The 27,901-nt window shown below is 38.2% G+C and overlaps 1 protein-coding gene across 1 annotated transcript in view; it reads left to right on the top strand.

The window, feature by feature from the left end:
• Positions 1-27,901, top strand: part of Usp32 (ubiquitin specific peptidase 32) — a 152,570-nt gene that overhangs the window by 51,494 nt on the left and 73,175 nt on the right. The window contains exons 5-7 of the mRNA XM_036195555.1: positions 5,322-5,481; positions 24,859-24,990; positions 27,540-27,647. Of these exons, the coding sequence (XP_036051448.1) occupies positions 5,322-5,481; positions 24,859-24,990; positions 27,540-27,647 (400 nt within the window). The remainder of the gene's footprint in view (positions 1-5,321; positions 5,482-24,858; positions 24,991-27,539; positions 27,648-27,901) is intronic.

Here is a 27,901-nt window from a genome sequence, read left to right as displayed (position 1 = left end):
GCTGTAAGGAAATTAAGTTGAGTAAGAGACGTAGGTGCTATAGGGGAGGAAGCAGCTAACTGTTCTGTATGGGATAACTATGAAATTCTATCAGATAAAGTGAAACTCAAGCAAAAGAGTTATATTTATGATGATACACCTACCTTCCATGAAGAGAGTACAGTAAAGACCCTGAGGTGGAAATGTGTTTTGCCTGCTGAAGAAGCAATAACAAGGCCCATTTAGTTGGAATGGAATTAGTACTGGAATAGTAAGAATCAAAGTGGAATTATTTGGGTGTGAAGGATGTCTATTAGTTACTTTTCTGTTGCTGTAACAAAATACCATGACCAAGACAACTTCAAAAAGGAAGTGTTTAGTTGAGCTTAGTTTAAGAGGTTAGAGTCCATGGCAGTGGAACAAAGGCATAGAGGCAGGAACAGTTTAAGGCCAACACCTTAATCCACATGGCACTAGCTGAGAGAATGGGAATGGTGGGAGGCTTTGAAGTCTCAGATCCCACTCCCATGAGATACCCTCTTCTTACAAGGCCACACCTCCTTATCCTTCCCAAACAGTTCTACCAACTGGTGACCAAGTATTCAAAGTGTTCAAATATTCATACTTGTATATGCTATGGGGGCTATTCTCATCATCGCCATCAGATGTTATAGTGTGAGTCTTTTGACTTTTACCTTAAGTACGATAGAAACCCTTTGAGGGTTTTGAGCAGATGAGTAATATGTAAGGTCCTTCTCCCTTCTATCTCTCCTTTTAAAATTTACAGTATTAACAACTGAACACAGAGCCTTCTGTATGCTAGACAAGCATTCTACCATTGAGTCATATCTCAAACCCTTTTCATTTTTATATGAGAAAGAGTCTCCCTAAGTTACTTATGCTGACTTTTAACTTTCTTTACAGTCCAGGCAGGCCTCAAACTTGCTATCCCCCTGTCTCTTTCTTTAACTTTTAAGTAGCTGGGGTTATAGAAATGCCTACTACACTGGCAAGATGCCAGCATCCTTTTTTTTTTTTTTTTTTTTTTTGAGACAGGGTCTAATGTACCATTAGGTGGGAGTCCTGGTAAGAGGCAATGATTTAGATCATGGCATATAGCAGTGAGATAGTGAAAGATTATTAAATTCTCTACTTAACTATTTTAAAATGTTTTTTAATTTCAGTTACTATAGTGTATGTATGTGATGTGTGTGTATGTGTGTTGGTGTCATGCCATGGTATATATACATAAAGAAATCAGGATCGCTTTGTGTAGTCAGGTTCTCTCCTTCCATCATCATAGGGTTCTGGGAATGGAGCTCAGGTTACCAGGTTTGCTTAGTCAGTGCTTTCACTTCCTGAGCATTTTGCCAGTCCTAATTGTGTCTATTTTGAAGGTGGACTTCCAGAATCTTTTCTTATTTTGGTTACAAGCTAACATAGAATAGAAAATCATGGTTCGAATAAAGATTTAGAATTTCTGTTAACTGAGTGGCTACAAACTAGAGAAGATGTTTTGGGGAGTTGGCTTCCAGCAATTTAGTTTACTGTGATCTGCAGCCCTTTATTTGTTTTGTGATGGGGTCTTCTGTGTAGCCCATGTTGGTCTTCATCTCATTCAAAATTAAATCTGTTTTAGTCTTCCAAATATCTGGAACTACAGGTGTGTTCCGTCATTTTTATTGTTGTAGCGTATGCACATATGAATGTAGCAGAGCAGGAAGTTGGGTATCTGCCTTTGTTAGTATGCTTTATTACCTTGAGACAGTGTCTCACTGAACCTGAAGCTTGCCCTTTAGGTTAGCTCTAAGGGATTTATTGAGCTCTAGGGATCTGTTTCTGTCCCCAGTGCTGGAGTTAAAGGCATTTGCAGCCTTGATCAGCCTTTTACATAGCTATTGTCTTAGGGTTTTTATATAATGATGTGATAAAGCAACATGACCAAAAGCACTTGGCAAAGTTTACTTCAGTTTAAGGTTCTACATTACAGTCCATCACTGAGGGGAGTCAGGGTAGAAACCTCAAGGCAAGATCAGATACAGAGGCCATGGAGGGGTGCTGCTTATTTGCTACCTGCTTCTGGCTTGCTTAGCTTGCTTCCTTATAGCACCCAGGACCAAGGTTGTACCATCCACAATGACTGGACCCACCCACATCAGTTGTCATTTAAGAAAATGCACTATGGACTTGCTTATAAGCAAATCTTATAGAGGCATTTTCTCAATTGAGTCTCTTTTTCCAAATGACTAGCTTGTGTCAAATTGACAGAAAACTAGCCAGCAAAGGTACAGAGAATTTGAACTTGCTTTTGTTTGTGTGTTTGTTTGCTGGGATTAAAGTCATGCATCAGCCCAGCTGATTTATTTTATTCTTAATCATGTGAAGCGTGATCCTAATTAGTCTTAACAATGAAAACCTAGAGTCAGATATTAGTGTGAAAGCTGAAAAGTCGGAGAAGCAGACTAGCCAGCCACCAGAAATCTCAGACCAAATGGAGGGGACCCTGTCTCCATGAATCCTCAGACTGAATAGGGTAGAGATCCTGTCTCCACCCACTTTATATTCCTGTCTCCACCTCCCTAGTGTTGGATTAAAGGCATGAGTGTTCCATATCCAAGGACCAAAGGCATGATACTCCGTAAGTGCTGGAATTAAAGGTGTGTGCCACAACTGCCTTGTCTCTATGGTTAACTAGTGACTAGCTCTGCCCTCTGATCTCCAGGCAAACTTTGTCAAATCACAAACAAAATATCATACAACAGTCACACGTATAAATGTGTAAGTGAAAGAGAGCAAGCCAGCACATAGGTGCTCTCAGAGCTATAATCATTGGATCTGTCACATGTATTTGTGAGCCACCTGATAGGGGTGCTGGGAATTGAACTCTGGTCCTTTGGAAGAGTGTATGCTCTGAGCCATCTCTTAAGCACTTCCTTTTGAGTTTATATAAAAATTTCATTATATAGTGATGATTTGATTATATGATCATTGATGATCACCTCAACCTTCAGCCTCCTTTCTGCCCCAGTGTTTGGCAGATGGGCTTGAAATTAATCATTACTATCAAACCTGTAATAGTTATTTAGTGAAGATACCTAGTGGCTGTGAGCTGTCATACAGCCTAGTAACAGACAGACATTTTATAGCATCCACGAGTGTTTTTTTTTTTTTTTTTTTCTTTTGGTTTTTCGAGACAGGGTTTCTCTGTGTAGCTTTGCACCTTTCCTGGAACTCACTTGGTAGCCCAGGCTGGCCTCGAACTTCCAAGTGCTGGGATTAAAGGCGTGCACCACCACCGCCCGGCACCGCGTTCACGAGTTTTTAAGGTGTATGTTAGGAAAAAGGGAAGAAAGCCAAGTACAGAATTCATAAAATCATAATCATCTTTTTAAAAAGCTAGTTGTAATAAATGATGCCACTACTTTTAAGACTTACCCCAGTATCTTAAGAGTTAACTATGTAAAAAGTGTACAAACCTGTGGAATTTATATTTCTACTCTATTTTTAGACAAACATGGATAGAGTAAGTATAGGACAGAATCCTTAATACCCAGCATGTTTGCAGTGTCTTCTTGTGTCCCTGTCTCAAATTTGAAACAAGACTGTTGGTGTTGTCTTCATAGTTTGCATTGCATTGATGCTGAGTATTCTCAAACTAGTAGGCTAAGCATATTGTTGTACTTAGGATCCTACTAAACAATGTAGGAGTTGTTTTATATCCTTCAACATTTATATTAGCATTGGATTTGTTAGGCCCCTGAATGTCAGCCTTTGTCGTATTTCCAGTGAGTTTTTTCTTTTTCTCAGAGCAATGTCTAGTCCATACTAAACTTAAGAGCTATTGTCCAAGAAAAGGGCTTGACCTAGAGAGCGGTTTCAGCATAATCTTGTTCCATCTAGATAGTTTTTTTTTTTTTCTCTACAGATTTAGTAATACAATTACTTGTAAAAAGACATGAAATTGAGAGGATTTGGAGGAAGTTAGAGGGGTGAGATGGGGAAGTAGTGGTGATCATATTTCATTGTATACTTGTATGAAATTTTCAAGTAATTCTTTTAAAAAGTAAAGCAAAAAATGGAAATGAACTTGCTTCCTTTGGTGGGGGTTGTTGAGACAAGGTCTCATTATGTAGCTTTGACTGTTCAAGGACCTCTCCTAGCTTTGTAGACCAGGCTGGCCTCAAATTCAGAGATCCTCCTGCCTCTGCTTCTCAAGTGCTGGGATTGATTAAATGCCTGTGCCACTAAGCTGGTCTAACTTATTTGTTTTTGAACTCTAATTGACTTCTGGGATCCTGATTGTCTACTTTAGAAATAGTAAAGTATTAGAAAGACTTCTAAATAATTGTTTTTAATTTGCAAATGAAATTTAAGTGTTTTAATTTAGACAGCTTTAGTTAAATATGTACTAATTTAGATTACATATTGCTAAAGATAAGGATAAGTGAAAATTTGGAGTAATTAAAGTTTTTAAGAATAAGGGAGGTGGGTGGTGGTGGGACATGCCTTTAGTCTCAGCACTTGGAAGACAGAGGCAGGCAGATCTCTTGAGTTCGAGGCCATCTTGGTCTACAAAGTGAGTTCCAGGACAGTCGGATTCACAGAGAAACCCTGTCTTGAAAAACCAAAAAAAAAAAAAAAAAAGGAAACATCTTTTTTTTTATATTTTATTTTTATGTCTACATGCATGTATGTGCTCCACATGTATGCCTGGTTCCTGAAGAGCCAGAAGAAGCTGTTGGATCCCCTGAAACTAGAGTGAAGAATTTTGTGAGCCATCCTGTAGTTGCTTGGAACTGAGCCTGGGCCCTCCTCGTGAGCAGCCTATGCTCTTAACTGTTGTGCCAGTTTTCCAGCACTGGATAGTAAATATCAAAACCAATGGAAATGTAGCCTATTGGTTTCAGGATAACCCTTAGCAGATAAAGTGTAGGTTTTTTTTACTTTGGTTTTTTTTTCTTGTTGTTGTTTTGATTTTTCCAGACAGGGTTTCTCTATGTAGCCCTGCTGGCTTTGAACTCAGAGATCCACTTGCCTCCTGAGTGATAGGATTAAAGGTGTGAACCACCATGCCTGGCTGAAATGTAGTTTATTATTGGCAGTTGACTGTTTTAATGAATTGATAATAATTTAATTTAACACATAAGTTTTAACTAAAGTGAAACTGTTTTGTTTTTCAAATAACAGTTTGCTTCCCGAAGACATGTGTCTGGTGGTATTTAGGCAGCCCTGAGTTTAGTTATCGATGGGAAAATGGCAACCCCTGATAAGTTCCAGGCTGTTCAGGCTCCAAGTACTATACCTAAAATTGTACTAAACATGTTTTCTTACTTTACTCTCAGGGTGAAAAGGTGAACTATGAAAAATTTAGAACTTGGCTTCTTTTAAACAAAGATGCTTTTACCTTCTCTCGCTGGCTGCTGTCTGGGGGTGTGTATGTGACCCTCACTGATGACAGTGACACTCCTACTTTCTACCAAACTCTGGCTGGAGTCACACACTGTAAGTAATGACACTATATCGTTTCCTTTCACCTTTAATGTAGTTGACTGATAATAACAGAATATGCTTATAAAGATGAAAAAGTTGGCCAGGTGGTGGTGGTGCATACCTTTAATCCCAGCCCTCAGGAGGCAGAGGCAGGAGTTTGAGGCCAGCCTGGTCTACAAAACCAAGTTCCAGGAAAGGCGCAAAACTACACAGAGAAACCCTGTCTCGAAAAACAAAACAAAACAAAAAACATGAAAAAGTTTTTGTCACTGCTTTTTTCTTCCAATATATAATCAAATGAGATAGTGGAGCATGGAAAATACAGCCCTTTACTAATTATCCTTAATAAACCTATATTAGTTTTCTGAGCTGTTTGCTACAGATTACCACAATTCATAAACTGAAATAAGAGAAATCTAGTCTCCAGTAGTTCCATTGGCTGAAATGAAGGTATTGATAGAGCTCTGTTCCTATCAGAGAAAGAACTCAATTCTTCTTCCTGCTTTCAGTAATCTCAAGCATTACTTGTCTTATGGCTACATCATCTCTTCTTGTTTTCTCCCAGCTCTACTTCCCAAGTGCTAGAATTACAGGCATGTCTCACTACATCCAACTTTCTGTGTACTTTGGGTTTGTCATTGGATTTAAGGCCCAGACTAAATCCATAACTTCATTTCCATCTACTAATAAATAAATTCATTATTTCTTCAGAGGTCCTTTTTGCAAAAAAAAAAAAAAAAGAATTATCACATTCTGAAGTTCCAATTGATCATAAATTTTTGGGAGACACTATTCAGTTATACAATCTTGAAGTGGAATCCTAAAGTCAGATATTGAGGTAAAAGCTGAAAGATCAGAGTAGCAAAGGAGTAGCCACAGTCACCTCTTACCTCTCTGACTCCTCAGACGAAAAAGGGAGCCAAGCTCCTGTCTCCACCTCGCCTTATCACTTCCTCTCTCCGCCCAGCCATATTACTTCCTGTTTTCTGTCTATATAGACCTCCAGACCTCTATGATTAACTAGTGGTTAGCTCCACCCTCTGATTTTCAGGCTAGTGTTATTTGTCAGAACACAAACAAAATATCACATTTTCCTCATTATGTCTAAAATAAAAAGAGGTTTTAACTAACATAGAAAAACTATACAATAAATACAATAACTATATACAAATATATACAGGCAATAATTACATCAACAATGTCTAGTCCGTTGACATTTGACAAATTTAGAGAAAATACTCCAGTATCTGTCCTATTTTGGTAAGTTCAAAGGTTTATAACTAATTCACCTTTTATCTAATATGCATTACCAACCCAAAATTATCTTTTAATGTTTCTCAACCTTATACACCTTACATTTCTTTTGTGAGTTTCTTTTCTGAATTTGTTAACAAGAAAAACTGTAACTATAACGATCTAGTCTTCAACTCCCGCAGAGACCCAAGAAGGAAATAATATTAACTGAGTAAGCAGGAAGTATAAGCAAGTGACTTCAAAAATATGTGGGAATTGACAGAAACAGCTGGCTGTCTGGACAATCACCCAAGGTTCCTCTGTAACATTGGGGCAGCCATCCTTGGCCTACAGGCCTAGAATATCTGACAGACTTTTCTGTGAAGCAGGATATTCTGAAGGAGTATTCTACCTTGTCTTTGCAAAGTTCGGCAGTCACTTTCTTTTGTGTCCTGCTTGTCCAGTTTGGACAGCATAAGTCAGCAGTTGAGGCAACAGCACTTTCTTGTCCAATGGCTATCTTTTGCCACAAAGAAAGTAAACTCCATGTGGAGTTTCATTGGTGCCCATCATCTTCTCTGAAGTAGAATGGTGTCTCATTGTCATTTAAAAAAAAAAAAAGAACCAGCCGCATGACAGTGGCACACACCTTTAATCCCAACACTCAGGAGGCAGAGACAGGCGCATCTCTGTGAGTTTGAGGCCAGCCTGGTCTATAGTGCAAGATCCAGGACAGGCACCAAAACTACACAGAGAAACCCCATTTGAAAAACAAATTAAATAATCTACCCGTTTATTCTATCTCTATATTTCCCTCCCCCCCTTTTACTTTTCAAAACCAGAACCCTCAATCTAATTTCCTTTGTTTAGCTTTTTTCCTGACCATTGCCAATAGCAACTTGTAACCAACCCTCTTAAACAATGACAAATATCCATAACCCATTGAACAACAACAACTCTTGGGAATGTGGGTGTTGTATTTTTAAAATTACCTCCTGCTCTCTGGGAGCAATGGCATATTTAAGGGACCCTGGAAAAAAATTGGGATAATTGTCAAGTCCAGGGAAAGCTATGTAATTTGTTGTCTAGTCTCTGTGTAGGGAAAGTGCAGGGCTTGTCTCAAGTCTGTGAGGCTGGATCATCTGAGCCAGCCACCTTGAAATTGTCCTGAGCAGTTTGTAGTCCAAAGCTGATCTTTAGGTGGTATTGGACAGCTTAGTGGTATTATCATAGTCCTGGTGGAATCAATGTTGTGGTGCACCATCCTCCTTTTGGAGACTTCAAAGGTCGCTGTATGCATGGTCATGGTTTCATTGCAGAAAACTTAAACATTTTAAATATTATATGCAGCAGATCTCAAAGAGGTAAGAGGATCAATATTTGTTATGTACATCCAGAGTACAAAAATTTAATTCCTAGTTACCTGGTAGAGACTCAAACCCTAAATCATGTACAAGAAACTAGATGAAACTTTTTTCTAGAATTAGTACTCTATATGGCCATTAATATCATGACAAAAGGTTTAAAATATATGTTAATCTTATAAATTTGGAGATAAAATTTATACCGCTGGGCGGTGGTGGCGCATGCCTTTTAATCCCAGCATTTGGGAGGCAGAGATAGGCAGATCTCTATGAGTTCGAAGCCAGCTTGGGCTACCAAGTGAGTTCCAGGAAAGGAGCAAAGCTACACAGAGAAACCCTGTCTCGAAAAACAAACAAACAAAATTATATACCTTAAGAAAAGCTTCAGAGAGTCAAAATAAAACTAAAGAATTATGAGATTAGGGGCAATAGTCCCTTAATTTTGGTTTTTCTTCTGTCCCATATCAGGTTGCTCTTCTGACATGAAACAGAGATTTTGGATTTTACATTAACAAACATGCTTGGGTTTAGAGAAGGAGAGAGCCATACTCCAATTCCAAAGCCAGCCTTAATTTTCAATTGAACTGGGACTACAAAAAGACCATTTTCCTTATATGTCTCTAGAGAACAGAAGAAACAAACATTTTGGAAGATTTCTGAAATTTTATCCTGTTGGAGATGTGATATACCAATAGGGCAATTTATTGTTATTCTTTGGAAATTTTTTCTGGACACTTTTGTCCTTTTTTTCATGTCTCATTTGTTCAGCGGTCTTCAGATTTCTTAGCTGGATGTCTTCATTCTCCTGGAAAGACAAAAACAAATCTCTCCCCCAACCCTAATTTTGGGAAGGTTCCTTTTTGGCAAGTTATATCTGTGTAGTGGTATTTGCTCTACCTGTGACCTTGGGTTATACAGCCCAAAGGAGGCAGTGCTTCTTGCCATTGTAGCTGACCTCTTAAAATTAAAGGGAGATTAAGCAGATTACCATGGATTTCTCAAATTATATCTGATCAAATGAAAAGCATTTGCTAGTTTTATAGATTAGTTTAGATTGAAAGGCCATGCTGTTTGATGAACTATGTACTCTTCTAATCAAGAGGTCTCTCTCATTCAAATCTAATTTTTACCAATTTTGATAGTATCCATAGCTTGGAAAATAAAAGCAAAACCTCTTTCACAACATAACAAATATTCTGGTTTTCATTCTGAGGTAAACACATCTTTAAAGTATATAGGCTGATTTAATTCAGAAGTTTTTTTTTTTTTATATTATCTGATGTCTGTGCAGCTGTTGTTCCTTTCTCATTAGCATTTGGAAAATTTAAAGTAAATAAAATATTATTTCTGTTTTTATTATTCTGTTTATTTAGCATATCCTTTAGAGTTCGATTTGATCTCTGTATAACTGCTTGCCCTGTAGGATTGTGTAGTATACTTGTAATATGTTATATATTGTAATATACAAAAAGCTATTTCATTTTACTAGATACATATGCTGGAGTATTGTTATTCTTAATTTGTGCAGGTGTACCCATGATGGCCATAACTTCTAACAAATGTGTCATTACAGAATCAGCCTTTTCAGAACTCAAAGCAGTTACCCACTGAAATCCTGAATATGTACTTATGGTGTGGTGTATATATTTTAATTTTCCAAATTCTGTAAAATTTGACACCATCTGCCCATTTTCATTTAAGTATCCTTTGGGTTACTTCCTGCAGGTAGTGGAGTTTGGTTGTAGAAAGAACAAGTAGGGCATTTCCTTATAATTTCCTTGGCTTGTTGCCAAATAATGGAAAAATCGTTTTTCAAACCTTTGCTATTGGTGTTTTTTGTGAAATTCTGAGTCCTCCAGCACATTTCCTACTAATAACAGACCAATTTCATCATTACATTATGCTAGAAGGCCTTGCAGACCGTAATGGGATCTGATGTGTGTTATATACATGGGATAGTTCCTATTCCTTATTATTTCTTGTAACTGAATAAATAATAAAGTCAATTCTGAATCATCTGGTATAAATTCAGTGGTTTCAATATGTAAAACAACTTTTTCTGCATATTGACAATCAGTAACTATATTAAGAGGTTCTGGAAAACCTAATAATGCCATGAAAATAGCATATAGGGGGTTGGGGATTTAGCTCAGTGGTAGAGCACACTTGCTAAGCAAGCGCAAGGCCCTGGTTCAGTTCTCAGCACCGAAAAAAAAAATAGCATTTAATTCTGACTTTTGGACAGACTCATAAGGGCTTTGAGCCATTTTATTCAAATTAACCTGTTTTTCCTGATTTATTTGCATTAATATAGAATGTAGGGTCTGCAGAAATTGGGGTTCCTGTACATGTGAGGAAGGAGCCAGTTAGTTCTCTTTATAAATTGAATTCTCTTGCTTTTGGGATATTTGTTGTTAATCTCTCCTGAAAAATTGCTGGAAGCTCTTTGCCAGTGTTGATTTTTCTGCCCATAATGAGTCAGTTTCAGCATTAGTAAAAAAGTACTATTTCTGCTGGATCTATTCCTGCTAATTGATAAAGTCTCAATTTTCCTTTTAGAATCAATTCAGAAACCTTTTCCACATAAGTTTTTAATTTTTTACACTGTTTATGTGGTATAACTATCTATTCTAAGATAATAGTATCTTCCCTCTGCACTAAAATCCCTGTAGGGAATGCTAGAGGTAAAGTAACCAGAATGCAATCAAGCTCTAGATCCAAATGATCCACATGTGCATGCTGTAATTTTTTTTTCCAATCAAAGCCAATTCTCTCTCAACTGATAATTCTCTTGGACTGTTTAAATCCTTGTCACCTTTTAAGGTTTAAAACAAATTAATCAGTTCTATATTTTTTACTCCAATAGTGTGCCATAGAGGGGAATGTCTCCCAGCAGTCTTTGAAAATCATTAAGATTCTATAGTCGATCTCTCCTAATTTGCACCTTTTAGGTGCAAATTTTTTATAGACCTATTTTATATCCTAAATAATTAATAAAATCTCTTCTTTGTATTTTTTCAGGAGCAATTGTAATCCCCAACAAAGCAAAATTTTCTTTACTTTTTCAGACATTCTTTCTAAAGTATCTACATTTGATAAATGTAGTAAAATATCATCCATATATAATGGTAAACTATAGATTGAGGAAATTGCTTACGTATCATTTCCAACATCTATCATATGAAATATGGCACAGGGTGGGGCTATTTAACCTTTCCTGTGGCAGAACTTTTAACAGGCTGAGACTATTATAAGTAGGCACTGTGAAGGCAAATTTTTCTCTATCCTTTATTGTAAAGGTATATGAAGAAACAGTCTTTTAAATCCATAACTATAAGAGGCCATCCTTTAGGCTACAAAGAAGGCAAAGGAATTCCAGACTGTAGAGAGCCCATTGGCTGAATCACCCACTTTATTAACAGCTCTTAAATTCTTCATTTTCCAGATTTCTTTTTAATAACAAATACAGGAGAATTCTAAGGGCTGATTGATTCTTCAATATGCTGAGCATTTAGCTGCTCCTGTACCAGGTGTTCTAAGGCCTGTAATTTCTTTGATGTTAAAGACCATTGCTCAACCCATACAAGTTTGTCCATTAACCATTTTAAACAAAATTAAAAAACAACAACAAAAAGATTTTATACAGTTTCAGTAGGTCTAATGCTGTTTCTGACCCCCAAGGGCACCAGTCATGCATGTGAGTGGACAGACATACTGAGGACAGAGCATTTATACATATAAAGAAATGTAAAAAAGATATAAAAAGAAAACCCTCTGTCTCTTCTGTTGCCATGCTTTCTACATTAGGTCAAAATGACTAGTTGTACTTGTACTCAACATATATTAGTCTTATTCACAATCATAACTGTAGGTTTTAGTCCTATGTCAGACACATAATATATTTTATTGAATATTCACAGGATTTTATATACTTTAAAATTTTCTTTTCTTTTCTCTTCTCTTCTCTTCTCTTCTTTTCTTTTCTTTTCTTTTCTTTTCTTTTCTTTTCTTTTTTTGAGCTGAGGATCGAACCCAGGGCCTTGCGCTTGCTAGGCAAATGCTCTACCACTGAGCTAAATCCCCAACCCTAAAATTTTATTTGACAAATATTTTATTTCAATTGACAAATACTTGTGTTTATGGTTGTTGAAAGAGCTCCTGTACTTTTTTGTTTTGTTTTGTTTTTCGAGACAGGGTTTCTCTGTGTAGCTTTGGAGCCTGTCCTGGATCTCACTCTGTAGACCAGGCTGGCCTTGAACTCACAGAAATCCGCCTGGTTCTGCCTCCCGAGTGCTCTGGTTAAAGGCATGTGCCACCACCCAGTGCTCCTATACTTTTTATGCCAAAAATACTTTGCATGGTTGAAGATGCCAATATATGGTATACAGATTGAGCATTTATTACAAGGGCACTGTACACCATGAATGTAATCTCATTTAATACTTGTATCATCTCTGAGGTTGAATTTACTTTCTCTTACAAATGAAGTAACTAGGCTTATAAGAAGATTAAAAACAAACAAAAAGCCTTCTCATGACTAGATGGCTAAATGGTGGCAAAATTAGGGTATCTGAACCTCAAAATACATGCTTATTACTATTTTATAATTTTAAGATTTAGGAACAGTTTATTGACACATTCATTTTAGTCTTTAATGTTTTGTCAATAGCTTGTAATTGCAGGTAAAACAGGTTGTCATGTGGTTGTTATGGTTGTGGTTTCTTCAGGGACTTTCAAATTATTTTTTTTCTATTTCTTCCTTCATAATAAATTTCACTTGATCAGTGAACATAGTTGAATGGTTGCCCACTTAACTAACAGTAAAATAAGTTAAAAAGGATTGTGTTTTAAAAAATATTACAAAGGCTGGGCAGTGGTATCACAACCTTTAATCCTAGCACTTGGGAGGCACAGGCAGGTGGCTCTCTGTGAATTTGAGGCCAACCTGATCTACAGAGTGAATTCTAGAACAGCTAAAGCTACACAATGAAATAAAAAATAAATACTATAAAGTATTGTTTTTGTTAACTTTTCATATTTTTATGTGGGAATTTTGGGAGAAAATGAGTTCCTACAATATCTTTTTATAATTATTATTCGTTTTTAAGGTTTATGTATGAGTGCTCTGCTTATATATCTGCGTTCCAGAAAAGGACATCATATTCTGTTAAAGATGGTTATAAGCCCCATGTGGCTGCTGGGAATTGAGCTCAGGACCTCTGGAAGAGCAGCCAGTGCTCCTAACTACTAAGCCATCTCTCTACTCCTCCCCAACATCTTTCTTCAAATACATTTTGAAATAAATTAAGAGATTTTCAAGTTTCTGTAAAATGTGTTATAACAGTGAGTAAGCCTACTTGGTCATTGATTTCTTTGAGAAGTAATTGCCATAGTTTGAGTAATTTTTGGTCCGTCATTTATTGTGAATATTTTTGCATCAAAAATTACATTGCTCTTTTTAACATTTGTCTCATCTATAAATCAGTGTGTTCTAAGTCCTTTGCCACATTTTGTATTAGAGCCTTCTTTCAGTGTGTTCCAGTGACTGTAAGACCATAGACCACCAACTAAACCCATGTCTACTTCACTATCCTCTTATTTGTCCATAATAACATAAGGCTTATAGCTATTCTAAGTAGATCTCAGGATGCCATTGCTGTCTGTTCAAAATCATTAGAGGACTGTGTTACTTTATGAAAATACTTAATGAGCCTGGCCTTTTTCATGAGGCTCCATTCTGACATTAAGGAGCATCTTCTAGAGTTGGAGCCTTCCTGAGGTGAGACTTGATTAGAATAGCCCAAAAGTCAGGCCAAATAATTGAGAATACTGAGACTATAGTATGCTTGTGATAGTCCCAGAAAGAATTATACTTACAGGTGGATGTAGTCTCATTCTTATTTAGCCAGTGGAATGTGAGTTTTTATACATTTATTTACCACCTAGAAATAAAAGGAGTATTAAATGTGTTATTTCTAACTTTCTTTTTTTTTTTAAATTATTTACTATTTTGTATGCATTGATGTTTTGCCTTCATGTATGTCTATGTGAGGGTGTCAGATCCTGTAATCAGATGTTTCCTGTCCCAACTACCTGGTCCCAAATAACCAACACAGAGGCTTACTATGAATTATAAATGCTTGGCCACTAGCTCAGGCTTTCTTTTAGCTAACTCTTACATTTAAATTAGCCCATATTTCTGTTTATGCTTTGCAACATGGCGATGTCTTTATTGGCATGGCACATTCATCTCCTGCTCCCTCTGCATCTGGCTGGCAACTCCTGATTTTACTCCTCTTTCCCATCATCCTTAGTGTGATACCCCCACCTATACTTCCTGCCTGGCTACTGGCCAATCATTATATTATTAAACCAATTTGAATAACAGATCTTTACAGTGTACAGAGGATTATTCCACAGCAAGATCCCCTGGAACTGGAGTTACAGATAGGTGTGAGCTGCCATGTGGTTTCTGGAAATTGAACCTGAGTCCCTTGGAAGAACAGCCAGTGCTCTTAACTGCTGAGACATCTCTTCAGCCCTGCTTCTAACTTTCTTAAGTGAAAATAGGTTATTGAAACTTTTCCAGAAGTTCAGTTGCCAGTTCTTATGATAAATTTACAGATGTTTGATTGAAGAATTTGCATTCTATATTCAGAAAATGAACAGTGTATGTATGCCAGCACTAAAGCATGTTTCTAGTAGGTGACCATTCCATTATTCCTATCTCTTTTTTCCTTCTAAATATTTTCTGCTTATCTTCCTATTTCTCCCTCTCCCCCCCCCCCTCTCTCTCACACACACACACACACACACACACACACACACACACACACCATTTCCATTACAATGTATTTTTGCAGGAGGTTAATGAAAAATTTCCGAAGTTAAAATCAGTTTAGTGTAGTTTTTCTGTGTTAATTTTTTTCATTTTATATATTTATTTATTTATTTTTTCCGAGACAGGGTTTCTCTGTGTAGCTTTGCGCCTTTCCTGGAACTCATTCTGTAGACCAGGCTGGCCTCGAACTCACAGAGATCTGCCTGGCTCTGCCTCCGAGTGCTGGGATTAAAGGTGTGTGCTAGCACCTCCCAGCTGTATTTATTTTTAATGTGTATTGGTGTATTGCCTACATGTATGTCTGTGTACCACATGTGTACCTGGTTGTCTTGGTGGCCAGAAATAGACACTAGTGCCCCTAAGACTACAGTTTCAGACAATTGTGAGTCACTATGATTGTGCTGGGCCTCAAGCCCAAGTCCTCTAGAAGAGTAGCTAGTGTTGTTAACCCCTCAGCCATCTCTCCAGCTCCATGTATTAAACTTCTGTATTGTACGCCCACTGTAATTCCAGTACTGAGAAGTATACAAATGGGAACAAAGCTTTTGTTGTCACCTTTTCTTTTAGGGTCAGATACTTTATATTGTCAAGTCATTACTTTATTAGGACTTCAGCTAGTGTTTCTCTAGAGAAAAAGAAAAGGTTTTTTTCTTTTTCTTCCTATAGTCACCACATTTTATCATAGAGTAAACAGACATCTTATTTAGGATTAGAGGAGAGAATTGACATCTTCTTTTAGATATCAGGCTCCAACTCTTGTATTAGCCAAAATTTCAGATTATTCTATTTTTGTTCATGGCTTAGAATTGTTTTCTCTATGAGTTTTTCAAGTTAGCATATGAAATAATATGCTTTATTGTGACAAATTCATACCTTTATTTTTATCCTCTACCTTCACTACCACCCTATCTCTATATACACTTCCCCCCTTCAGACAGCACATTTTCTGTTGCCATGACAAATGTAAAAATACTGTCTTTTAAACAAGTCTAGTTAGCTGAGTATTTGAAGTGGGTACTTCAGGATTTTTGTTATTGTTGTTGTTTTGGGGTGGGGTTGACACAGGGTTTTTCTGTATAGCTCTGGCTGGCCTGGAACGTGCTCCAGGTGCTGGGATTAAAGGCATGCTCCACCATCCTGGCCCAGAAGCAGTATTCTTAAGTAGAAGTTTTGTATGTATTAAAAACTAGTTTTGGGCTGGAGAGATGACTCAGAGGTTAAAGGCACTGGCTGCTGCTCTACCAGAGGTCCTGAGTTCAATTCTCAACAACCACATGGTGGCTCACAACCATCTGTAATGGGATCTGGTGTCCTCTTCTGGCATGCAGTGCACATGCAAGCAGAACACTGTATACATTAAAAAAAAAACAAAACAAAACAAAACAAAAACAAAAAAACGAAAAACAAACAAAACCTAGTTTCCTTTCCAGTGACTTTTACAGTGTTGTCTTACCAAAAGGTTATAATAGGAGTGTATTTACTGTTTCCTTAAACTACTTGCTGATGAGATGGCTCAGCTTGGTTTCTGAAATTCTCATAAAAATAAAAGGAGAGGACTGGCTCCATTAAATTGTCCTGTGGCCTCCATACACACACACACACACACCATATGCTCCCTACCCCCATGCACACATACCAGTAATTACAATAATAAGATTAAAAATAAAAGACCAGGTTGGGGATTTTGCTCAGTGGTAAGGCCCTGGGTTTGATCCTCAGCTTAAAAAAAAAAAGACCTAGGGGTTGGAGAAATAGCTCAGCTGGTAAAGTTCTTGCTGTATAAACATGAGGACCTGATACCTACCATCCATGTAAAAGTCAGATTTGGTGGTATGTGGCTGAATTCCTGGTACTGGGGAGGTAGAGACAGGAGGATCCCTGGAACTCACTGTCCAGATGTCTTGCTAAATAAATAAGATCCAAATTCATTGAGAGACCATATCTCAAAACATAAGATGGAGGAGGCTAATGAGATGACTCATTTGGTAAAGTACCTACTACACATGCATGGAGACCTGAGTTTGGATCACTGGCTCCCACGTAATAGGCAGGTGCTATGGTGTACATGTGTAATCCTGGTGTTAGTAGAAGAGGGTAGAGACAAGTGGATTCCCAGGAACTCACTTAGCTCCCAGGCTAGCCAGAAGACTTAGCTCCAGGTTAAATGAGGCGCCTTGTCTCACAAAATAAGATGGAGAGGAATATAGGAAGAGAGGTACTTGACCTCAACTTCTAGCCTCCACATATCCACACATGGGCATAGGCACCTACATGTACAGGTGCACACACACCCATACATACACTTTAAAATTGTTTGGTAGAGCCAGGTGGTGGTGGTGCGTGCCTTTAATCTCAGCACTCGGGAAGCAGAGGCAGGTGGATCTCTGTGAGTTCCAGGCTAGCCTGGTCTACAGAGTGAATTCCAGGACAGCCAAGGCTACATAGAGAAATCCTGTCTCAAAAAACCGAAAAAAAAAAAAAAAATTGGTAGTTTCACATGTTTACATAATAAATTTTGATCATTTTGGCCAACCCTTCCCACTTCTCATGACTCACCCTTCTCCCTTTAGAACCCTTCTTAACAACTCTGCCACCTACTTTTATGTCTTTTTGTGTATGACCCATTTTAGATTAATAAGAGTTACTTGCCCAACCACTGACTGGAGTGTGAGTGAAAGGTGGGGCAAGGATAACCTGTCTGTAGGTGCACCACTGAAGACATGACACCCTCCCTCAAGAACCTCTAAATGCTAATCTCTCTGGAGACTCTCCCTTACCTGACCATATGCGGAAAGGCTCCGTCTTATGCAGGTCTTATATGCAGAGAGCCACAGCTGCTGGGGGTTGGTGAATGTAATGGCTATGCTGTGTGCTGAGACACCTTTTGGCTCCCCATCTCCCTGATCTTGGCTCTCACACTCTTTCCATTCTCTCGTCCACAGTATCCACTGATAACTGTCCCATTTAGGGCCAGACACTCCACCATCCTTTTTTCTCAGCACTTTGGCCAGTTAAGGGTTTCTGAATTAACAGCTGCTGAGTGCAGTAAGTAGTTTCTCTGATGAAGGCTGGGCCCAGCTCTAGTCTGTAGGTATAAACATGAGTATTTGGTCACATCAAGGTAAGAACTTTCCAGAAGAGTAGTCAGTGTACTTAACCCTAAGAACATATTGCTAAGACTATGGGTTTTTTTGCTATATATATCAAATAAAAACTAACAAATGGAGCCAGGCGGTGGTGGTACACACCTGTAATCCCAACACTTGGGAGGCAGGGGCAGGTGGATCTCTGTGTGTTTGAGGCCAGCCTGGTCTACAGAGAAACCCTGTCTCGAAAAACAAAAAACAAAACAAAACAAAACAAAAAACCTCAACAAGTGGTTATTATTTCTTAAACTTATTTATTGACTGTTTAGTGTCAGCAGTTATCCTAAATTAATAATTTAAGATATACTGTGAACAAAACAAACTGAAAACCTTGGCCTTGTGCATATTTCTAATTGGGAGAAACAAAGATAAACAAAAATAGGTAAGCAGATTATATCAGATGTTGATAAGCATCAGAGGAGAGTCTTTGAATGTGGTCCAGTTTAGATGGTTTGAGGGTCTGAAGGTGTCTGAAATTAAGCCATGCTGATGTCTTGGAGAAGAATGTTGCAAAATCTGAAGCAGAGCTGTAGAAGACTTCTGTTTATATTTTTATTTTCCCATATTTGGAGCACTGTCTTGGGCTTGTTAATCTGTTGTAGTTTAGTGCTTTCTGATGGCATGTACTGAGTATTTGCCTCTCTCGGGGAGAAGAGAACTGTTCTTTTGAGTTGTGGAGCTTCTCAGGTTTCTCCTAACTCAGTGCAGAGTGAACCTGCAGGCTAAACCTTGCCTTGCCCCTTTCCTGCAGCAGTTTACCAAAGTTCTTACAGTAGTCTATGTAATGGACTTTCTGGAAATGTCTGCCTTCCTTACTGCCTCTCCCCTTTCTTAACTCCATTTCAGTCACTCTGCCTCCATTCTCTTCTTGAAATTTGCCAGGCATACCCTTGTGAAGCTTTCATACTGACTGTTGCTGTCTAGACTCTTTGTCCTTGGTTTTCCCCTTTGCCTCCTTCAGGTCTTTGCTCATATCACTCTCCCAGTGCAGCCTTCCATAATTAGTCTTTATTTTTTCCTTGAGATAGTATCTCACTATGTAGCACAGGCCAGTCTCCAGTTTTACTGTATAGTCCAGGCTGGGACATAAATGTGTGATGTTCTACCTTAGCCTCCCAAGGGACTACCATGGGAGGCCTTACCCACTCTGAGGAGTGGATGGGGGTAGAGTGGGAGGGAGGTGAGGAGGCGGGAGAAAGGGAGGGAGGGGAAACTGGGGTTGGTATGTAAAATGGAAATTAATTAATTAATTAATTAATTAAAATTAAAATTAAAAAGCGCTGTCTGTTCTTCCAGATGTCCTGAGTTCAATTCCCAGCAACCACATGGTGGCTCACAACCATCTGTAATGAGATCTGGCGCCCTCTTCTGGCTTGCAGGAATACATGCAGGCAGAACACTATAAACTTAGTAAATAAATAAATCTTAAAAAAAAAAAAGTCCGGGTGCATGCACAAATACATATGTGCATGCGCACACACACCAACAATTAAAGAAAAAAGAGACCATAAATTTGAAAGAGTGAGGTACGTGGTAAAGTTTGAAGGGAGGAAAGGGAAGAAGAAAATTATGTAATTATAATCTAAATAAATGAAAAAATTATTTAAAGACATGGTAGTGTGTATCTATTATCTCAGTGCTAGGGAGGCTGAGATAGAAAAATTCCTGATGTTCTCTGCCCAGCTAGTCTAGCCAAATTGACAATCTCCAGGTTCAGTGAACAATTCTGTCTCACAAAACAAGATGGAGAGTAGTTGAGGAAGATACTCAGCATCAACCTCTGGACCACATACACTTGCACCACACAAACATATTACACATATATAAGTCTCACTTATACCTTGCATATTATTATATGGTTGTTTTATTGTTGTTATTTTATTTTTTTGAGACCAACTCTCCCTCTATCTCTGGCTAGTTTGGAACTCACTATGTAAACCAGGCTGGCCTCAGACTCACAGAAATCCACCTGCTTCTGTCTCCTGAGTACTGGGATTAAAGGTTGTACCACCACACCCAGCTCAAATGTTTATTTCTTATTTGTGTTGATGTGCCGTTTTTTTAAAGAATTATATGTCATTGATTTTATGTAAAGGAAGTACGTATTTTGTATATTTGTTTTGTATTTTAGCATGTTTTGAACTCATTTGTTTTGGGGGTTGTTGAGGTTTATTTATTTGTTGTATTTGTTGACTTATTTGTGGTGGGCGGGACGTGTGCCACAGTTGGTTATGTACAGTCAGAGGACAATTTGCAGGACTCAGTTCTTTTCCTTCACCATGTTGGTTATCAGACTGAGGTCATCAGGGTCACCAATGAAAGCCTTTCACAGGTCCTTAGCTGTCAGTGAGTAGCTTCTCTTGGGGTTTTTGTTTTCTTCCTCTTTCCTCAGTAGTGAGGACTGAACCCAGAGCATCTCACTTGCTAGGCAAACTATCACTGAGCTACATTCACAACCTCTTCTATTGAGTTGTGTGGGGTTTTTTGTTTGTTTGATGAGTTCTACTTCCATGTAAATAATATTGGTTCTCCTTTCTCTGTATTATATTTCATGATTTTTGTTTTATTGAACTAGTGAAAATTTTCCATATTGGTATAAATCCAAAACTTTACTTTAAAAAAGTCTTATTTATAAAACAGAAAAAGACCTTGCAATCTTATAGTTTCAGGACATCACGATTTTGAAATCTCACATCTTAAACTCTGTGTCATAACTTCATGATTCTAAAGTTCACATGTTGTAGCATGAATCTTAAAGAGTCTTATTAATAAAACAAACCTGGTTGGGGATTTAGCTCAGTGGTAGAGCACTTGCCTGGCAAGCACAAGGCCCTGGGTTTGATCCTCAGCTCCACATTAAAAAACAAACAAACAAACAAACCTGGAGCTGGGTATTGGGGTGAATGCTGGAAGATCAGAGAAGCAGAACAAGCCACAGCTACCTCACCTCGCCAGTTCCTTAGTTGATCCTGTTTCCTCAGACTGGAAGCCTCTGAGTCCTCATCCAGATGGATCTCAACTGAACTGCTGCTCAAAAGCCTAAAAGCTTAACCAGCTCTTTCTAGTTCCTGGTGCTCACGCCTTATATACCTTTTTGCTTTCTGCCATCACTACTGGGATTAAAGGCTCACTTTCTGGAATTAAAGTCTCCATGCCTGGCTGTTTCCAATGTGGCCTTGAATTCACAGAGATCTGGATGGATTTCTGCCTCTGGAATGCTAGGATTAAAGGTTTGAATGCCACCATTTTCTAGCCTCTGTATCTAGTGGCTGTTCTGTTCTCTGTCCCCAGATAAGTTTATTAGGGTGCACAATATTTTGGGGAACACAATACCACCACCACATGTTTTGTAGTTTTGTTGTTGTTGTTTTGTTTTGTTTTTGCACTATTGTTTCTTACAATCTGAAGTTTCAAAGTTAAAAAGATTTACCAACATTTTCTTTTTCTTTTTCCAGAGCTGAGGACCAAACCCAGGGCCTTGCACTTGCTAGGCAAGTGCTTTACCACTGAGCTAAATCCCCAACCCCCCAACATTTTCTTAAAAAGGCAAATAGTAAATAATTTGAGGCCTATGGACACTCCCTAGAAATCACTTAATACCACCATTGCAACACATAGTAGTTATCTTAGTTACAGAATCTAGCAGTTTTGCTGGACGGTGGTGGTGCATGTCTTTAATCCCAGCACTCTAGAGGCAGAGCCAGGTGGATCTCTGTGAGTTCAAGGCCAGCCTGGTGGTCTACAGAGAGAGATCCAGGATAGCCACCAAAACAACACAGAGAAACCCTGTCTTGGAAAAAAACAAAAACAAAAAAGAATCTAGCAGTTTCAAGGACATTCTCAACAGAAGCTGCAACCAAATTCCTACCCAAAATAATCTTACAAGGTTGTTGATAGGTTGATAGGATTTCGGTGGCAGTAAGAGCCTGAACATTTCCTGGGCTTTTTTGTTTATTTGTTTTTTGTTACATACTCTTTTCTATAGATGTTGTGATTCCAACTAATGTGTTTTCCTTGTTTGTTATTGTTGAATACTGTGTTGCTTCAAAAAGCCCTTGTATTTTCTGGGATTTTTAGTACAGTTGTGATAGTATATATACATTGAGATTGGCAGTTTTGTTTTTAGTACTTTGCTGTTTTTACTTCTTGCTCCCTTTCATCTAAATATACTTATTTCCTTTGTTTTGTTCGTAATATTTGTCCTGGTCTTGTTGTTGTCCCCTACCCCCTTAAATCCAAGAGTTTCTCTTGTAGCCCCAGCTGTCTGGAACTCAGAGAGTTCCTGCAACTGCTTCCCGAGTATTGGGATTGGCAGTATTGTGCCACTGTATTCAGACTGGTCTTAAAGATCCTTTTCCTTCTTCCTTCTCTCTCTTCCTATGCTAGGGCTATCTGACTCAGGATCTCACATCTGCTAGGCATGTGCTCTAGAACTACATCCCAGCCATGAAATTTTTTTTATCAGTAATTTGATTATATCTTGCATTAGTTGGTTAGGTGGTGGGAGAATTAGTTCTCACCAAATTTAGAAAAATTTCAGAGCCACATAGAATATTACAAACCTGTAATTCTAACATTTGGCAGAATGAGGCACATAGATCTCTATGAGTTTGAGACCAGCTTTGTCTATATAATGAATTCCAGGCCAGCCTGGGCTACATAGTAAGATCCTGTTTCAAAAGCAAAACAAAAAACACTTGGGAGACTGAGGAAGGAGGATCATTGGAACTCTGAGGCCAGCTTGAGCTATATACCAAGATTCTGTCTTTAAGAAAAATTTTGATTGTAAATATTTCAAATATTTTCTTGTGTTGTTTTTGGTTCCTTCACAATTGTGTTTATGTTTGATATTATCTTATAGTCACTTTGGTTCTAGTGAGTTGTTTAGCCTGTTTTCTTTGTACTGCTATTTGAATAGTTTCTGTGGTCCTGTGTTCAGGTTTACTCATCTTTTCTCCTGTCTCCTCCCTAAACTGCTGCTGAGTCCTCTAATGGGTATTTTTTAATCATAAATGTTATTTTTCATCTTTGATAGTCCTAGTTGGTTTATGTTTTATAGTTGCTTTTTCTTACCTCTGTATATTTCTTCAATTCTGAAATTTTGTTTTGTTTTATTTTTTGAGACAGGGTTTCTCTGTGTAGCTCTGTCTGTCCTGGAACTCTGGCTAGCCTCGAACTCTGAGATCTGCCTGCCTTTGTCTCCCTAGTGCTGAGATTAAAGGTGTGCACCACCAGTGTTAATTCTGAATATTTATAACTAATAGTTTTCATGCCTTGTCTTAATTCTATTGTCTCTTATTTCTAGGCCTTTTTGTTAATTTTTACCTCAGTTTTGTATCACATCCTCCTACTTTTTTTAATGTTTTCTTTTACATTTACGTGCGTGCGTGCCTGCTGAGCCATCGGCTGGCCTCTCTCATGTTTTTTCCCCAGTGCTAGACAGTGTGAATGTAGTGTGGCATCCCCCCTCTTGCCTGTATTCTGGGAATTTTTCTGCTTACAATTCCTTGGTAAGTTTCAGTGAGTTTCACTCTGTAGAACACAAATTAGCTGCCAAAACAATGTGCAGCTGGACAGATTTTTGGAATTCTTCCTTTGTGTAATTTGTTTCTAATACTTTCTTCTCCAGTTTTCACCCACCTCAACCTCCCTGCAGTGGTCTCCACTCCTAACCCGGTGAAACAAATCTGTATTGAGACACCACCTTGACCATGGAGGCACAGCCAGGAGTAGGGCAGTAGACGTGAGAGTGCTCTCAGGATAGTGCTCTCAGGATTGAAGTCCTGCACTGACTGTTCTCTAGTGTCTAAACTGCTTCATTTATAGAGTTAGGTAAATAGTTCCTAGCCATTTAGACTAGCCAGAGGGCAAGTCTGACGCCAGTTGATATTTCATTATAGCCCTAAAGGGATAATCCCAGAATTGCATTTTGTAAGATAACTTTGAGTACCATATTTAGCTGAGAATAAAATACCTATGTGCTTCCGAATTTTATATTAATTGCTTGGGAGGAAAACAGAAACACTTGAAATGTAACCATGCTTGGAGTTCATATTTACCCTTTCATGACTTTGCTGTTTGTTACCTAGCACATTGTGTTGACTCTGTGAGTTAAATGTGAGCCCTGCTATTGTGGTCATTACCAGGAGAGAAGATAGGTGTAAAAAAATTAAATCTAAGATGGAGGTTGAAAATGACTAGAATGGCTTGGTAGTGTATGATTTTATGTGTTAGAGTTTATCAGCCTTTTTTGTTTTGTTTTGTTTTTTTGAGATAGGATTTCTTTGTGTAGCTTTGGAACCTGTCCTGGATCTAGCTCTGTAGACCAGGCTGGCCTCGAATTCACACAGCCTGGCTCTGCTTCCAGTGCTGGGATTAAAGGATTATCAGTCTTCTTAATGAGAAATTATAGTTTCTTTTTCTCTGAGTTTTACAATCTCATGCTTTTGTTATTTTGATTTCATTTTCTTAGGTTTTTTTTTTTTTTTTTTTTGGTTTTTTGAGACAGACTTTCTCTGTAGCTTTGGAGGCTGTCCTGGAACTTGCTTTGTAGACTAGGCTGGCCTCGAACTCAGAGATCCACCTGCTTCTGCCTCCCTATTGCTGGGATTACAGGCGTGCGCCACCACCGCTGGCTTCTTACAGTTTTTAAATATGATGAATTTATCTTTTAGTGTGTGTTTTGGGCATAATTGGTTTTAGTAGTTGAATTGAGAAAACATGCCCTTAAAAGACATGTATCAGGATAAACTAATGGCTCAGAAGGGCATTCTGAGTTTATAATCTTGTTTGATCTAATTCTTAGTGGAGGAATCAGACATCATTGATCTGGAGAAACGCTATTGGCTACTGAAGGCTCAATCCCGTACTGGACGTTTTGATTTAGAAACCTTTGGCCCATTGGTTTCACCACCTATTCGCCCGTCTCTGAGTGAAGGTAGGAAATGTGCCTTTAAAAAATAAAAACAACAACACAAACACAACAAATGTTCATTTGGTAAGTAAGTAGACTGAATCCATCTTATTTCAAACCAAAACAAATTTAACTCTGACAAACTCTATTCCTGTAGATTTAATAGTTCCTTGCTTAGTAGTATAGTGGTGAGGAGAAAAACTAAGGTTATGATCCTCAGCTTCATATTTTACTTGTGTGGTCTTCCATGTTTCAGTTAGCTTTCTGAACCTTAATCTCCTTACATACACAACTTGATGTGGCAGAGTTTCAGCAAGTAAGACCTGCAGAGGGTGCTGGGCACTGCATGACCAGAACTCCAGGTTTCCTCCTGTGATCCATCCCTTCCTTGGCCACTTGTTTTTCATTCACATAAGATTTCACTGCTGCTCCCATCCCTGAAAAAGAAAATAGAAGCTTCTAGATAAGAACATCTCTGAAAGCTGGGCAGTGGTGACGCACACCTTTGATTCCAGCACTCGGGAGATTAGAGGAATTCAAGGCAAGCCTGGTCTACAAAGTGAGTTCTAGGATAGCCAGAGCTGTTAAACAGAGAAACCCTGTCTTGAAAAACTAAACTCTCTCTATATTTGGATGGCACCATAAGCATGGTATTTGGAATCTGAATACTTGGGTTCTGTTTCTGATTATAAAGTGTTTTTAGTTTTTAGGTTTTTTTGTTTTTTTAAGATAAGTTAGAAAAGTTTTGCCTGAGTATATTTATGTGCACCACATGCATGTCTGGGGCTCTCAGAAGTCAGAGGAAGACATGGGATCCCCCGAAACTGAAGTTACAAGTGGTTGTAAGCCACCATGTGGGTGCTGGGAACCAAATCTAGGTCTTCTGTAAGAGCTACAATTGCTGTTAACGGCCAGGCTGTCTCTCTAGCCACATTTTTTGACTTAAGTTTTGAACTTTTCTTGAAATTACTTAACTTTCTAATTTTAATGTTTTTATTTTCTGTGTATGGATGTTTTGTCTGCATGCATATCTGTGTACCATATCTGTGCCTGGTGCCCCAGAGGACAAAGGAGGGTATTAGATCCCCTAGGACTGGAGTTACAGACAGTCCAAGTACTGGAATTATAGGCATGTACCGCCATGCCTAGTTCTCTATTGTTCAAACTGAAACACAGAGTAAATAGATTCTTGAAGCATATGGTTTACATTGTTTTCAACTACCTAGGATATTTCAGAAATGCTCTTTAGCTGAACTAGAGCACATAGCACTCTGGGTTTCTTCTCTCTCTCTTTCTCTCTTTCTCTCTCTCTCTCTCTCTCTCTCTCTGTCTCTCTCTCTCTGCTTTGCTTGCTTTCTTTTTAACTGTGTGTGTGTGTGTGTGTGTGTGTGTGTGTGTGTGTGTGTGAGAGAGAGAGAGAGAGAGAGAGAGAGAGAGAGAGAGATTGAGAGAGAGAGAGAGAGAGAGAGAGAGAGAGAGAGAGAGAGAGGTGTTTACATTTGAACACAGGAACACACATGCCATGGTACACTTATGGAGCTTAGAGGACAGCTTTTGAGACGTGTCCTCTCCTTCCACCGTGTGGTCTCAGGGGATCTAACTCAGTCATCAGGCCACAAGTACCTTTATCCTGGGCTTCTACCTGTTCAACAGTATAATTCTGCCTTACCTTTGAGGAAGTAGATGATTGGTGTGGAGGATTGTTGGAAGTTCCTGGGGAGGGTAGAAGCAGGGCAGGGTTGAGAGTGGATATGATCGAGATGCTTTCTTCACATGTATGAAATTGTCAAAAAGTAAACTAAAATTAAATTCTATTAGAAAAAGAGAATTGGGAAGTTTACATATAATTTTATTTGAAATTGCACCTAGTTTATTAAGAAATGAAAAATCACAGGATGAAATTTTAAGTTCCTGCCCTCTTCTGAAATTTAAAATATATGTGTGAAAGATTTTTACAAAGAAGGTACTGTAGTCGTTTCTTACAGTAATGTATTCCCTTTTCCAGGAAAAGCTTTACAAAAGTTTATTGATGATGTAATGATATATATTTGAATATTCATTTAATAAGCAGTTCAACTTTTCTCCTGTCTTTTGTTTGTTTGTTTGTTTTGGTTTGGTTTTTGGTTTTTCGAGACAGGGTTTCTCTGTTTAGCTTTGGTCCCTGTCCTGGATCTTGCTCTATAGCCAGCCTGGCCTCAAACTCAACAGAGATCTCCTGCCTCTGCCTCCCGAGTGCTGGCATTAAAGGCGTGTGCCACCACCGCCTGGTTCCCAGCTTGATTCTTAATATTCATGTTACATTTGAAAAATATAGGCGTCTTTAAACTGTTAGATGATTTGTACTAGAGAAGTAAAAACCAACATGAGCAAAGGAGTGCAGTGTGTTCTACTGGGGTCTGAGTTTCGGCTATAATGACGCTAAAGGAAAGAAGGAAGAGTTCCTTGGAAAATTGGAAGCTTTTTTAAAAAATATGGTCACTTTATGTAAAAGACATTCCTAACTTCATAAACATATCAGTATTACATTAGGAAGTTTGTTGACTGTGCTTTATGGTGTCTTTTTTATTTTATAGGCTTATTTAATGCTTTTGATGAAAATCGTGACAATCACATAGATTTCAAGGAGATATCCTGTGGGTTATCAGCCTGCTGCAGGGGCCCCCTAGCTGAAAGACAAAAATGTAAGTGTGATAAATGGTATCTGCAGAACTGTCACATTATGTACAAACAGAATTAGTATTCATCAATGAATCACCATTTGTGGATTAAAGATTGAGTTTCTTAACTATTATGTTGGCAAATAGTAATCTCATAATTGGTGATTTAGTGAGTTCAGTCTGAGGAAACAACAAAGTATTCTTTAGTACTTACTAGGATATAGTTTGGGATATTTTCTTTTATTAATAGGATTGATTTTCCTGGAAAATCTGAAATT

This window comes from Onychomys torridus, chromosome 8 (genome assembly GCF_903995425.1).
Source record: "Onychomys torridus chromosome 8, mOncTor1.1, whole genome shotgun sequence".
Lineage (NCBI taxonomy): Eukaryota > Metazoa > Chordata > Mammalia > Rodentia > Cricetidae > Onychomys > Onychomys torridus.
Note: the sequence above shows the minus strand (reverse complement) of the source record. Positions and strands in the feature narration are given on the sequence as shown.